The sequence below is a fragment of the Homarus americanus genome, unplaced genomic scaffold, assembly GCF_018991925.1.
Source record: "Homarus americanus isolate GMGI-L3 unplaced genomic scaffold, GMGI_Hamer_2.0 scaffold46197, whole genome shotgun sequence".
NCBI lineage: Eukaryota > Metazoa > Arthropoda > Malacostraca > Decapoda > Nephropidae > Homarus > Homarus americanus.
This window is the reverse complement of record NW_024723050.1, coordinates 5,432,901-5,447,914: the sequence shown is the minus strand read 5'-3', so window position 1 is coordinate 5,447,914 and position 15,014 is coordinate 5,432,901. Positions and strand designations below refer to the sequence as shown.

Genomic DNA, 15,014 nt, shown 5'->3' with positions numbered 1-15,014 from the left:
ATTTACGTGGGTGAAGTATAATTTGTTTACTGTATTTACTGAAGATATTTGTTTTAGCTCATAAAATTCAAACAAATTACCCAGCCATAATATAATTTACATTGCTGGAACTCTTATAAGATTGTGATTATTTTAAATATAAACATCATAAAATTTGCATTGCACATACAAATTTTAGATCTAATTTAAGAATTTTGATTAGAAAGAGCAAAAATTTTATCTATTGTGCAAAATATATGACGTATATATTCAAAATATTCCTTGTCTTGCAAGGAATCCAGCAATGCCAATTATATTATCCTAACTTTAGTCTGAGGTATTATTTATTACTAAAAATGTAAGCCTACTGTTTTCACTCAAACATTTCTCAGAGAGGGAGGAGCCAGCAAGCGTGGGAAGAGGGGGTGGGGGGGGGAGGGGGTGGGGAGTTGAGTCCATTATTTGAATGGACATTAACCGGCAACTGTATTTCTCTTAAATATTAATTGTGTGTGCATACCATCATAAAATTAAGATGTTATTTTTACTACAACGTAGGTATTGTGTCGGAAAAAGTTGAGTTTGGGGGTCGGCCCAGTCTCTATTTCAATTAATCCCATATGTTCTGTTATTTCAATTACGCGTTTCTCGTTTTACGAGGGCTTCCACGGGTTCAATTGACCACGTAAATGCAGACTCCACTGTAATTAGATTTTACTAAGTTTAGCACAGTATATGAAAGGCTTAGGTTTGATAAAAGAAAGTTTGAGGAGGAACTGAGTCACATACATATCTTGAATGAAGACGAAATTAAAAGGCAAACAAATAAGTAAATAGTACACACGAACTCTGGTTGAATATCCCTGGAGCAGTTCTCTGATACTGCACTGCAAAGTTGTTGTTAGTCTTTGGATCAATATACACATGTGAACAAGTATTTTCTTCTAAGGGACACATAAAATCTAAGAAGCAGAACACTATAGGTTGTCTGACTGACTGATGGAAACTTCAAAGCTGAATAGTGATGCATCTGCACTTCCCTGACTCCTAACACGAGAAACCTAATAGAAAATGCTGTCAGCCAGAAGTCTCACTGAGGATTTTAGGAGAGTAAGTAGAAATTTGTATTTTTCATTATGTTGATGATACTGTACTGTACCCCTAATAAAAATAGGACAGATCTCAATGAGACATTCAAAATCCTGAAAAGGATTGATAACGTGAACCCAAGACATTTCTTTGTGATGTCAAGCACCACCAACATGAGAGTACATAGCTAAAAGCTTGCCAAGTTATTGTGCAAAACAAATATAAGGAAATATTTTACTTTACTTTTTCACACAGAGGGCGGCAGACCTATGGAACAGTCAACCAATTCAAGCTGTGGAATCAAGAACAGTAATGGACTTCAAAATAGCTCGTCAGAATTATCAAGAACAATGGAGGAACCATACACAGGCCACTGGCTTCCTTCCCTTGGCATGATCACCTCTAGTGGGTGGTCATTAGGTAAATAAGGTAAGGGGTCATGATAAAAGTACAGTACATGCATGAGTCCAAGCTTGTAGCCACTGATGTGAAGGAGGGCCACTCATTTGGCTCACTCACCACTCAAGACTATTCTATACTTCCTATTATTGCTGTAGACACTTTATAAAAAGGGTTCTAAATTTTAGACAGTAACCCTTACCAGAAGCTGCCTAGATTAGGTAACAAGGTAGAAATACTGAGTGGTACTGGGAAGTTAGAGGATTTGATATCTCCTTACTGCAACTTCTAGTTGTCTCCCTTTTGGGATGAATATGATCAGTAGCACTGAAGTCTATTTTTGCCTCTCCTCTCTTTCTGTAGCTGACTCTAGAATACTGCAATGAGTCTTCTTGGTCTGATAACCCATAAATCAAGGGCTAATTCTGGATAGTCCTTTTTAAGGCCAAGTTGGGCCAAGATGACTTGGAAACCTCCTTCCTCCCTTGAGTCATACTGTTGAGCTCAGCTGATCTGAGATCTGGTGCTGGAAACCCAGTACGACTGACGATGAACAAGGAAAGATGATGGCACAGGTTGCTGTAGTACCAAGATTCCAGTAATTCTCAAACCTTAAGTGGTAAATAGCCACAAACTAGACCCCTCTTTCAAGGGCTACCAGCTGCTCATGGAATGGCTTAGCCTGGGTTGTTAGCTATAGACTTGATGAATAACATTATGAGTCTCCTTGACCCAACACTGTCATGAATCAGGACTTTTAGGATCAAGACTTAGGGTAATATTTTTCACATACAGTTTAATTTTCAATTCCAGGTACAAACTTACAAAAATGTTTATGTACTACTGTACCATAAAACATTATAGTTTCATTGTGTTCATAAAATTCAGGACACTTCCTCATCACAAGTAAGACATTAGGATTGTTTAACCATTTATGTAACAAGCGGAACATTTCTTTTAAGGTATTACATTAAAAATTCTCAACTAATAAGGAGAATTCTGACAAGTGCAATTGTAAGATGCCACTTGCATAAAAGAAAACACTTTTGCTGGAAAAACTAGGAGTGTAACCTGAGAAGGTTTTTGAATAATGAACAGTTGAAAAATGTTGGAACTAACCTTCAAGACTCTTAGGATCACTGCAAGCACCAGCATACTGCCGGGCACCGCCCATGGGATCTTCCACACCAGCCTGACGCAAGTAGCGAGTAGTCACAATGGGAAAGTTCTGAACTGCCCATGCCATATACCTGTCAATATTGTACAATAAGTTACATTAAAGGGTACAAAAGAAAGCTAAGCAGAAACTATACAGTGAAAATTGTAGTGTAGACTATCTGAGGTAAATAGGATGCTAACATATCTAGCTACTTGGATTTCTACTTCAGTAGAACGTTGATTTAAAGCAAATCAATTAAAGATTATTGATTTAACCCTTTGGATGCGACATGCGGGTAAACCCGCCCAAAATATTATATTAATTAAATGCGACAAGCGGGGATATCCCACGGCCTTGAAAAAACTTCCCCAAATGAGACGACATGCGGACATATTATGGATTGAGGTATAGGAGTATTTCCTGAATGCAATATAGCTTATTTTTGTACTATTTTGTTTGATATTATCTGAATATGTAATACATATCTAAATTTGCTGTTTAGTAACCAAATTGATTAAATTTATTTGCCATATACCAGACATTGATTTATACCAATTTCCTGCATTTTTGGGTATAAATGTCATTTTTTCTCTAAAATTTGCACACATATGTGAATTTTTGTTCCAGATTTGGAAAATATACTAAAAGTTCTCGAGGAAAAACATATAGAAAATGTGATTATATGAAATTCATTTTTGGCAGGATAATTGACACTTTTCAGGAACCGGCGCGAAATTTAATTACGCACCTAAAGAGTTAAAGTGACACCCACAATTAAGGACAATGTTTTAATTCAAAGCGAATCTTTCCTATTTTGCGCGAGTCAATCTGGCACATCATACTGGTATTTAAAATTTTGCGCCTAATGTTTCTCTGGGCACGCTACACTGTCCTAAGGGCAATGCTGTATTGTACATGTACTAAAAATAATGTACTAAATGATTACTAAAATTTTTGTCTAGTGCAAACTATAGCATGAATATATTCAAATTAATCATTTTATTATAAGAATTCCAGCAATGTAAATTATATTCTCCCCGGTCACTTCTGTGACATTTTATAAGCAAAAACATAAACTCAAGCTAAAGGACATAAATAAACAAATAAATACTTCACTAGACCTGGTGCCAACTGTCAAACATGTCATTGTCATTTCCCTCCCCTCCCCCCACCCCCCACATCTTCCCAGCCAGGGTTTGGTGTTTTAGGCTTAAAGTTTTTATCTTATATAATGTCATAGACTAAAGTTAGGAGAATATAATTTGTATTGCTGGAATCCTTGCAAGACAGCAAATAATTTGAATATAAACGTCATATAGTTTGCACAAGATATAAAAATTTTTGCTCTTTGTACTAAAATTCTTAAATTAGAACTAAGATTTGTATGTCTAATGCGAGCTATAGCATGTTTATATTCATATTAAAACGATCTTATAAGAACTCCAGCAATGTTAATTATATTCTCCCATGTCAGTTCATGACATTTATAAGAGAAAAACTTAGTCACTCTTAAGGACAGATAAATAAATAAGCACTAGACCTTGGCATCAACTGTCAAACATATCACCTCACCTCCCTCCCTCCCCCCTATCTTCCCAGCCAGTAAACAGACCATTTCACATCCCTTAATTTTAGCTGTGTTGATTTATTAGTGTTTGTTTTAACATAATACAGTCGGCCCTCAACATACGCGGGTTTAGCATACACGGATTTGCAAATACACGGATTTGCAAATACACGGATTTGCAAGTACGCGGATTGCCCCGCCGGAGGAATATTCTGTACATTGAAGTAATTGAAGTACAGTACATTCAAATCGCGAGCCATTCAACTCGCGCACGGCACCGAACACAGGACACCACCCGCTCCCGCAACCTCTCACACACACACGCATAGCTCTCCCTCACTCAGTCAGTCTCGCTGTAACCACACTTGTGTTGACATCAGCATTGTATAGTTGCAAAAATATTACATTTCCGTGAATGTATTATATCAAGCACAGTATGAATAGAATATCACTAATATAACAGTATTTTAACCCAAAACTATTAAAAAAACGAGTAACATATCTTGAACATAGGAAGGTTAGGTAAAGTCTTTTGTTTTCATGTAGTTTATCCTAAACATTGATATACATTACGTTTCAGCAAAACTACTATTTATTTCTGAGAATATGGAAATGTAATATTTTTGCTGAAATGACATACGTATTAGAGTGGAAAGTGACGAAAGCAATGACTTTCGCTTTCTTTCGTTCAAAAGATGTTACCGTAATCGCTTTTCGAATGGTTTTCAGTTAAAAAAACTGTTGTATTACAATAATATTCTATCCTAATTCACTTGATGCAACAGTTTTTTTAACTGAAAACCATTCAAAAAGCGATTACGGTAACATCTTTTGAACGAAAGAAAGCGAAAGTTATTGTTTTCGTCACGATTTTATCCCACTTTCCACTGTAATACGTACGTCATTTCAGCAAAAATATTACATTTCCGTGAATGTAGTATACCAAGCACAGTATGAATTGAATATCATTGAAATATAACAGTATTTTAACCGAAAACTATTAAAAAACCGAGTAACATCTCTTGAACAGCGGAAGGTTAGGTAAAGTCTTTTGTTTTCGTCATGTATTTTATCCTATTTTACATTGAAATACATCACGTTTCAGCAAAACTACTATTTATTTCTGAGAATATATTCATTCAGGCGCAGTTTAGGTAAAATATACATGTGATGTAACATATTTTTAACTGAAAACGATTCGAAAAACACGTACCCTCTAGCCCTGTTCAAGGAGAAGACTGGGAGGAGCTGTTTGGTGCTGAAGACGATGACAAGGAAAATGATTTTGATGGATTTTAATGAAAATATTCAGAAATATGGTATCGTAGTATTTATTCAAGTCAATTAGGATACAATATTATTGTAATACAACAGTAGTGACGATGTGGAGGAGGCGGAGGGATAGAGCGGGGAGGAGTGGTGACTGGCGGGAGCAGGGACGAGTGGAGATGCCAGCCAGTACATTACGGGTGTACAGTATTAATTGTTTTTATAGCTCTTTTTGAATTTTAATATTAAATACTGTACATTACGTTTCAACAAAACTACTTTTTATTTCTGAGAATATGGAAATGTAATATTTTTGCTGAATTGACGTACGTATTACAGAGGAAAGTGGGATAAAATTGTGACGAAAGCAATGACTTTCGCTTAATCCTTACGTTCAAAAGATGTTTACCGTACGTCATTCAACGCTTTTCTGAGTCATGGTTTCATCGAACAACGTCCGTTGTGCCTAAAAGTGACGCCTGCTGGACCACCACTCCACGACCCCCTGATGGAGACATGATGATCCTCCCCATACTGGTCCGATATTATGTGTTAAAGGAATATGCTTCCTTACTTAGGCTTTTTTTAAGCATTTGCCTACAGGTGAAATGTTAACCTACATCTATTGAGGATAAAATTTTTCACCTACAAATTGACAATAACACATTTGCTGTAATCAGACATATCTAGTTGCCTCGCAATGGGGTTGCAATTTCAAATTTTGTGGCATTACTAAAAATAGTAAAGTTTCTGGTGCACTCTAAGATTAAGAGAGAAAACGGAGGACTCAGGCGTCCTGATGTGAGAGAAAACGGACTTGTATGACGGGGGACCAAATAAAAAAAGCATAGCTACATGTTTTGTGGACTACAGTATTAAGCGTACCCTTTTCATCACTTTGTAATAAACCTAGCCATGCCTATGTGTGTTTATGATATTTACCATAACATTATATATATATTTAGTGGGTCTAAATGGTTGTAAAATGGGAAACTTGGGGTTGGGTCTTGGGTGCCTGAACCAATTAGAATAAATCCCATAGGTTCTGTACTTTCGTTATCGGTGGGGTCCCAATTAGGCGCGATAACCAAGGGATGACTGTACTGTATATACTTGTGACACTGGCCAGTTGCTTCTGGTGTTATGGTACAGGGGTACCAAGTGACAGCACTAGGATCCCACTTCCTCTATCAAGGAATAAACAATTAAAATTTAAATTGAAAAAAAAAAAACATTCAAATAAATTACTATCTTACAAAAATCCCTCCAATGTAAGTTATATTCACCCAGGTCGTTTGGGTGGCAAATTATGAAAAGAGCTTAGTCACTCTTAAGTAATGATAAATAAACACGCAGGCCTTCAGCGCCAACTGTCAAATCTTGTCTCAAATAAATAAACAAACAAACGCCAGACATTCTGTCACCTCACCTCTCCCCCCCCCTTCCCACCACCCTCATGTTCAAGATAAAAGATTGGTGATTTCTTTATGTTTATTTTATATAATATTGTATCTCAGACTAAAGTCAGGATAATATAATTTGCATTGCTGAAATCCTTGCAAGACAGAGATTAATTTGAATATAAGCATCATATATTTTGCTCAAGATATAAAAAATGTAGTACATTAGTGTAGAATACTGTAATACATTTTATAAAAAGTTTTTCAACTGTATTTTTTGGGTAGATTTACATAAATTTCTTCATTTATTTTCATCCATTTATATGCACACACCATACTAAAAGAAATGTAAAATAAATTAGTGCAAAGCTGGAGTGCACATGTACTTATTTGATTACGGTACTAAAATTGTTATGTCTAGTGCGAATTACAACATGTTTATATTCAAATAAATCAGTATCTTACAAGAATCCCAGCTATGTTAATTATATTTTCCTAGGTCATATCTCTGGCATTTTAAAATGAGAGAAGCTTAGTAGGACTGTTAAAAAACACACAGAGACCTTCGCCTCAAACTTATCACCTCAACCCCCCCCCTTCCCCCACCCCCACCCACCAACCCATCTCTGGGTGGCGGAGCCATTAGTCCCCCCCAACCAGGCTTTTAGGCTTACAGTTTTTATCTTATATAATATCTCAGACTAAAGTTAGGAGATTATAATTTGCATTGCTGGAATCCTTGCAAGACAGCCAATAATTTGAATATAAACGTCATATATTTTACTCAAAAGATAAAAATTGTTGTACATTAGTGTACAGTACTGTAGTACATTTTATAAAAAAGTTTTTCAACTGTATTTTTGGGTAGATTTACATAGATTTCTTCATTTATTTTCATCCATTTACATGCACACAGCATACTAAAAGAAACGTAATAGAAATAAATGACGTTAGTACAAAGCTGGAGTGCACATGTACTAATTTGATTACGGTATTAAAATTGTTTTGTCTAGTGCAAATTATAGCATGTTTATATTCAAATTAATCAGTATGTTACAAGAATCCCAGCTATGTTAATTATATTCACCCAGGTCATTTCACTGGCTTTTTATAAGAGAGAAGCTTAGTCACCTAAGAACTGATAAATATACACACGTTAGACCTGGGCCTGTGCCAACTGTCAAACGTACTACCTCCCCTTCCCCCACACCCCCTCGCTCGCTCCCACCCTCTCCCCCATGTGCTCGGCGTTGCTGGAATCCTTGTAAAACAGTGAATAATTTTAATATTAACGTCATGTATTTTGCACAAGAGATAAAAATTAATCACCTGTATCACATTACAGTAGTGATTTAACAGTAAAAGTATATATGTACGGATAGAGTATTCCACATACACATAGGTATAAATAAAAAGTTTATGTGATGATCGGACAACGTCCATTTCGGTTAACGTCACGTTTCCAAGAACGTATCTAGGATGTTAACCGGCGCATGACTGTATATTCATTCAGTCACAGTTAAGGTAAAATATACTTGTGATGTAATATTTTAATGAAAATACGGTATCGTAGTTTTCTTTTGTTTCAAATTTAATTAACAAAGATTGATGTTTCAAATGTAATGAACAAAAATTTATGTACAGTATCTATAAATAAACTTCAAAATATGAATACTTTGTTTTACATCGTCCTGTGCATACCATACCATGCATTTGGCTATTTTGGGCTTGCTATGATGACGCAAGAGATCTGCCCTGGCAACTGTACCGACACTCACAGCTGGTGGTGCGTTGGTGCGTCGTTTCCATTGTTTACTGGTAGTTACTGGTAAATATTTTTCAACCTAACGAAACTATTACCCGTTTAGAGGTCGACCCCCAATTTTTTGCCAAATAATTTGGTCTTAAAAACTCGAACTACACACAGGTATATACGGTAAATAAGGACATGGGGGGGGCCAGGTTTTTTTTAGGGGGGGGCAGCAAAAGTACACGGATTTTTAACATTCACGGGTATCTCTGTTACCTAACCCCCGCGTATGTTAAGGGCCGACTGTACTACAAAAAACAATGTTATGTTTATTCTAGGAGATGGGCTGAGGTGAATCTGGGTAGACTGTCAGTCTTTTTAGTATTTTGTGCTTCTTTCAAGTACCAAACTAAATTATTCCATTGAAACAACACTTCGATTTAGTGCGAATTCGGTTTTAAGCGACCTCTCTTGAAACTATCTCGTGTTATATCTACGTTCTACTGTACTGTAAGAACTCAGTTTGTGTATCAAAAATACTTTCTTTCAGCATTAACCCCTTGTGTACAGGGGCCTCTCTATGTTGAATAAAATTGTCTGGCACTAGCCAAAAAAAAGTGAAGAGTGGTGTCCCGGTTGTGAAGGGGTTAATACATCCAAAGAGTGCAAATGACATACAAAGAGCAATTGGACTATGTGAAAATATACACCAGAATAAAAAGAAAGAGTGAGCTTGTAAAATATCGTTTTGGAATAAAGGAAAAACAAGAATGTGAATCATGGAGAGCTTCCTTTCCTCTAGCTTGAAATTCTTGATACCTACTTCGTAAGTGGAAGTAACTATGGACTGTTGACAATGTTTCATCCTCCCAACACAGGCAACAGCACATCAGATTGAAAGAAAGCCACAGAGATTTGGGGGAGCAATAAATCAGAGACTCAACATTGCTCAAACCTCCTCACACATCACATATGGGCTCACCAGACACCTTCAGGGATTCATCAGCCTCTATCTCTTAGAACTGTATTAACAAAATGATTTGAAGGAAGATTAGGTCCAGGTAATGTGTTTAATTCTCCCCAATCACAAAAGAGGATTCATAAACTATGGTAAATACTTTCTCTGAAAATAATACCTTGGAAGATCAAAGCCAATGGATAGAATGGTGATGGTTGGACCCCTATATATCTTATCACTAAAGACTTGCATAAATTTGTTACTTGTGTTGGCTCTAATTTCACTGAATGGTATAAGACTGGGAAAAGCAACTTACCAGCTCATTTAAAGTTATGAGAGTTCATTCTTGTAGGATGAATATACAGAGAACAAAAAACTGAAGTATGAAAACTTATTTTATGCCCAAGGGGGATACAGTGATCCCTCAGTTAACGAGCGCCTCGGTTAACGAAATCTCAGTTCATGAATTACCTTCCATAAGACCCTTACTTCGGTTAAAGAGCATTCCCTCGATTAACGAATTCCTTACAAATTTTTCCCAACATGTTTTCGCATGCATTTGGCTGCCCACCAGCTGTAGCATTTGTCCGCCAATACAGTAATCGGTTCTAGGGCTTAAATTCCTTACTATTGAAACAATGGTTTTGGTTAACGAGCAACCTTCTAGAATGAATTGTGCTCGTTAACCGAGGGACCACTGTACTGTAGATGGAGTAACTTGCAAGATCATCCACCAGAACACTACCTAATGGAACCTGCCTTCTTAAAGGGGCTGTCTGCATTCTTGAAGAGGGTACAGTGTCCTATCAGATCAATGGAAATGCTGCATAAATAGCCACTCACTATGTCAAATCAAAACTATGAAATAAGCTTTATCCTTGATCCAGGGAGTCAACGAAGTACAGTATTACCCCGCCTAACGCGGTTTCACTTAACGCGTTTTATCATATACGCGGTGCCTCGCCAGAGCTGAACTTTCACTTAACACGGATTTTTTCCACATATACGCGGTGAGTGTCCGGCTCGAGAAGCTATTTTTAGATTTGCCCCACCCTGCCTGACTGCCTGTTTTAGCTCATAAAATTCATACAAATTACCCGGCCAGAATATAATTTACATTGCTGGAATTCTTATAATTTGGTGATCATTTTGAATATAAACATCATATTTTTGCATTAGACATACAAATTTTAGATAAAAATTTTTCTCAAATTAACTATGTTATCTTTTGTGCAAAATATATGACATTTATATTCAAAATATTCCTGGTCTTACAAGGAATCCAGCAATGTCAATTATATTATCCTAACTTTAGTTTGAGGTATTATTTATTAAAATTTAGTGGTTATCCCACACATCTCCTTGGGACGGTTGGTGGGGGTGGGGGGGAGGGAGGGACCGACCGACCATCTGTTACCCTGTGAAGAATTATTTTTTTTTTTATTAACTGAAGATATTTGTTTTAGCTCATAAAATTCATACAAATTATCCGGTCTGAATATAATTTACATTGCTGGAATTCTTATAATTTGATGATCATTTTGAATATAAACATCATATTTTTGCATTAGACATACAAATTTTAGATAAAATTTTTTCTCAAATTAACTATGTTATCTTTTGTGCAAAATATATGACATTTATATTCAAAATATTCCTGGTCTTACAAGGAATCCAGCAATGTCAATTATATTATCCTAACTTTAATCTGAGGTATTATTTAATACTAAATGTTAAAAACCCTGGAAGGGAGGATTGGTGGGGGGTGGGGGGGAGGGTTGGGACTGACCGCGCGGTTGGAAGAGGGGGGGAGGCAAGGTGGGGTACTTTGATTGACAGATAGTGTTGTGAAGATTTTTTTTTTTTTTATTAACTGAAGATATTTGTTTTAGCTCATAAAATTCATACAAATTACCCGGTCAGAATATAATTTACATTGCTGGAATTCTTATAATTTGGTGATCATTTTGAATATAAACATCATATATTTTTCATTAAACATACAAATTTTAGATAAAAATTTTTCTCTAGGTAACTATGTTATCTTTTGTGCAAAATATATGACATTTATATTCAAAATATTCCTGGTCTTACAAGGAATCCAGCAATGTCAATTGTATTATCCTAACTTTAGTTTGAGGTATTATTTATTAAAATTTAGTGGTTTTCCCCCAAAAATTTCTCTGAGAGGGAAGAGCCAGTGAGTGTAGTGTGAGAGAGGGAGGGAGTTGAGTCCATTATTTGAATGGACATTAACTTGGCGACTGTATTTCTCTTAAGTATTAATTGTGTGCATGTACCATCATAAAATTAAGATGTTATTTTTACTACAACATAGGTATGTGCCTTCAAAAAGTGGAGTTTGGGGGTCAGGCCGGTTTCTATTGGAATTAATCCCATATGTTCTGTTGTTCACTTAACGCGGATTTCACTTAACACGGGACCCTCTGGGTTCAATTGACCGCGTTAAGTGGGGTACAACTGTACTGTACACTGGAATAAAGCTTAAACTTGTTGGTTAGACTTGAACTCCTCAGCCATAAACTTGGAAATCAGATCACACTTCACATTTTCCTGCTGATAAGAAAATCAACCAGAGAAGGAGGTTACTTGTCTTTTCCTCTTTACCATAAAATGGGACTCCATGCTACATTCCACTATTAAGGGCTTAGGGGTGGTCACTTGTTAGGGAACTGTGAGATTCCTAACTAAATTGAAAATTAATGCAGGTTGTCATGTGTTAAGGAACTAACTTGAAGACCTAAAGTAGGAAGGACACACCTTAATTGTAAAGATGACTAATAATAAATACTTCCTGACATTAAAGAGGCTGTCTTAAGATTCATCACTCTGGTAATCAATCCCTTTGTTAAACAAGACAAATGTTTGACACAAATGTGTAGAAAGGCATATGTTCAAGTTTAATAGGCAATAAAAATATTAATATTAATAACCCATAATAAAAATCTCTTTAATTAATAGACAGATCAAAGAGTTCTTGTTAAGGTAGTTACAATACAGTATATGATTGGTGAGAACAACTAATGGCAGGCACGATCAAAACAATAGTTGATCAAATTATATGAACAATAATCTTGAAATCTGTTAAGGAGCTCACAAAAAAAGTAACAATATTGATATTTTTACCAAGAAAACAGTTCAAAACACAATACAGTACAGTAAAATAACTGAAGTGACATGTTAAAATGTGTAAGAAAATGAGAAAGAAGGAAGAGACCAACAGGGAAGCAGTGGGAGAAAGTAAGGATACTGTACTGTATATGACTCAGATGACTCCATGTACTGTACAGTACAGTACAGTACTGTACTGTACTGTACTGTACTGTACTGTACAGCACAGCACAGCACAGCACAGCACAGCACAGCACAGCACAGTATGTCAGCAGTACACAGAACAGGATGGTAAAGAAGAAACTGTATAGGTTACCCTGCCAGATAGTGAGAGATGGTTTATTAGATATCTCACAGCCAGATGGAGAATAAACTTTCATCTCTATTAATAAATTTATTTACTGTATTTATCCATCACTTTTTCTTTGCTCCTACGTTTTGCACTGAGTGAATCATGAAATATTAACTTTGAAGAAAGGAAGGAATGGTTGAGGAGAATCCATTTTAAGTTGCTGTACTGATATTCACCATTAGTGGGTACACTAACAGCAAGAATTAAGAGATGGATAAGAAAGATATACTTGATACATACAACACAAAAGTTTGTTACACTTATGACATCAAGTTACAATATTTGCCTCAATACTCACTTTTCACGTAGTCTGAGAGCCTCAGTGAGAAGCTTGGATGACTTGGAGATATCCTCAACTGGCATCTGAAAGTTTTATTTCAACATTAATTAAGCTGAAACCGTTGCATCAAAATTAACACCTGGTTAGTATGCACAAATTGCAATCTAATTCGAAATGTCACTCCTCTGCAATTGAAAAAAATAAAAGGCTAATGAGTATGTCAGTAGGAGTCATAAACTTTATGCAGGTAAAAAGAGTTTGGAAGATGGCAGCAGTAACCTTACAAGGTGGGGGCCTGTGTAGTGGAACTGCCCTCAATGAATAAACCTGAGTTAAAACATTAAGAGGTAGCAAACACCTTATCCATCACTCCTGTAATACACTCCTTACAGGCCCTAGATACAGTACTTCTATGGCACTTGTGGAGAGTCACTGTTGATAGTCGAACAATGAGCATGCAGAGTAGCAGAATATAATGCAACAAACAGCATCTAATATCCACAAAAAGCACCAAATAAACACCCATATACTGTACAGCAACTAACAAACAGAAAATGTTTTAGTAATAATAAACAAAAGTGTATTACAGGTTGTACCTCTCTAGTCCGGCAACCTCGGGACCTGACCGGTGCCGGACCATGGAAATTGCCGGACCATGGAAATTCACCCTTTTCCTGGATAGATAGTGACTTGTGCTTATGCCTGGAAACACTAGCACCACTTTCTCTGCATCATGGTCTCTTTGAAGACATATTGAAGGGTTAAATGTCGTATAGTAGCTTCTCAAATTTCGCGAGTTTTTAATTCTTAACGTATTTTATTGGAACACACAAAAAAATAAATAAATTAAAATTTTGACGGCGGAAACTTGAATTTCGACATGTTTGAACGGCCCGCCAACGTGCAGACGACGTGCATAATCGTGTAAACAGCGTCATTTCTCTTGTGTACAAAAGATTCATTATCGTTTATTACTGAATGTCTTTTTTATTGAATTAATGTTTATGTGTGCAAAATGAGCAATACAATTCATTAATAATACGTAGAATATTAAAACACACGAGGAAATGACACAGCATTGTATTCGTTGATTACAAAACCAGTGACTGACTGGTTCTACATATAAAACTGAAGAAAATAAGACCTTGGTTGTAGCTGTAGTAAAATTAATATGGTTGTTTTAAGTAATGTTATTAATGTTAATAAATGGAACAATAGAAGTAGCTAACGATAATGGTAAAGAAAAAAGAGAGATCGCATATGTAAGTGCGCATGCGCACACGTGAAAACATATCGTCATTACTTTACATAAGAATATGAAAGCAACACTTATTTACTGTTCATATATATTTTAATTAATGTTTCTGAATTTGTTTTTATTGAATTAATGTACGTGTGTGCAAAATTAACAATACAATTTATTAATAATACATGGAATATTAGAGGAGACGAGACGGCTGCCGGCATTGTTTATGTTAAAGCTTACGAAACCAGTGACTGATTGGTTCTACATATAAAACTGAAGAAAATAAGACCCTGAGTTTAGCTGTAGTAAAATTAATGTAAAAAATGAATATGGTTGCTTGAAGTACCTGTAATGTTATTTAATGTTAATAAATGGAACAATATAAGTAGCTAACCATTAATGGTAAAAAAAAAGTGAGACTGCTCGTATGTAAG

The 15,014-nt window shown here is 35.9% G+C and overlaps 1 protein-coding gene across 8 annotated transcripts in view; it reads right to left on the bottom strand.

Annotated features, from left to right (window-relative positions):
- LOC121863303 (AMP deaminase 2-like) overlaps positions 1-15,014 on the bottom strand; it is a 176,902-nt gene that overhangs the window by 90,968 nt on the left and 70,920 nt on the right. For all 8 annotated transcript variants that reach the window (XM_042361911.1, XM_042361918.1, XM_042361915.1 and 5 more), the window contains 2 exons: positions 13,353-13,417; positions 2,587-2,717 (listed from right to left, as the gene is read on the bottom strand). In XM_042361911.1, coding sequence (XP_042217845.1) covers positions 2,587-2,717; positions 13,353-13,417 — 196 coding nt within the window. The remainder of the gene's footprint in view (positions 1-2,586; positions 2,718-13,352; positions 13,418-15,014) is intronic.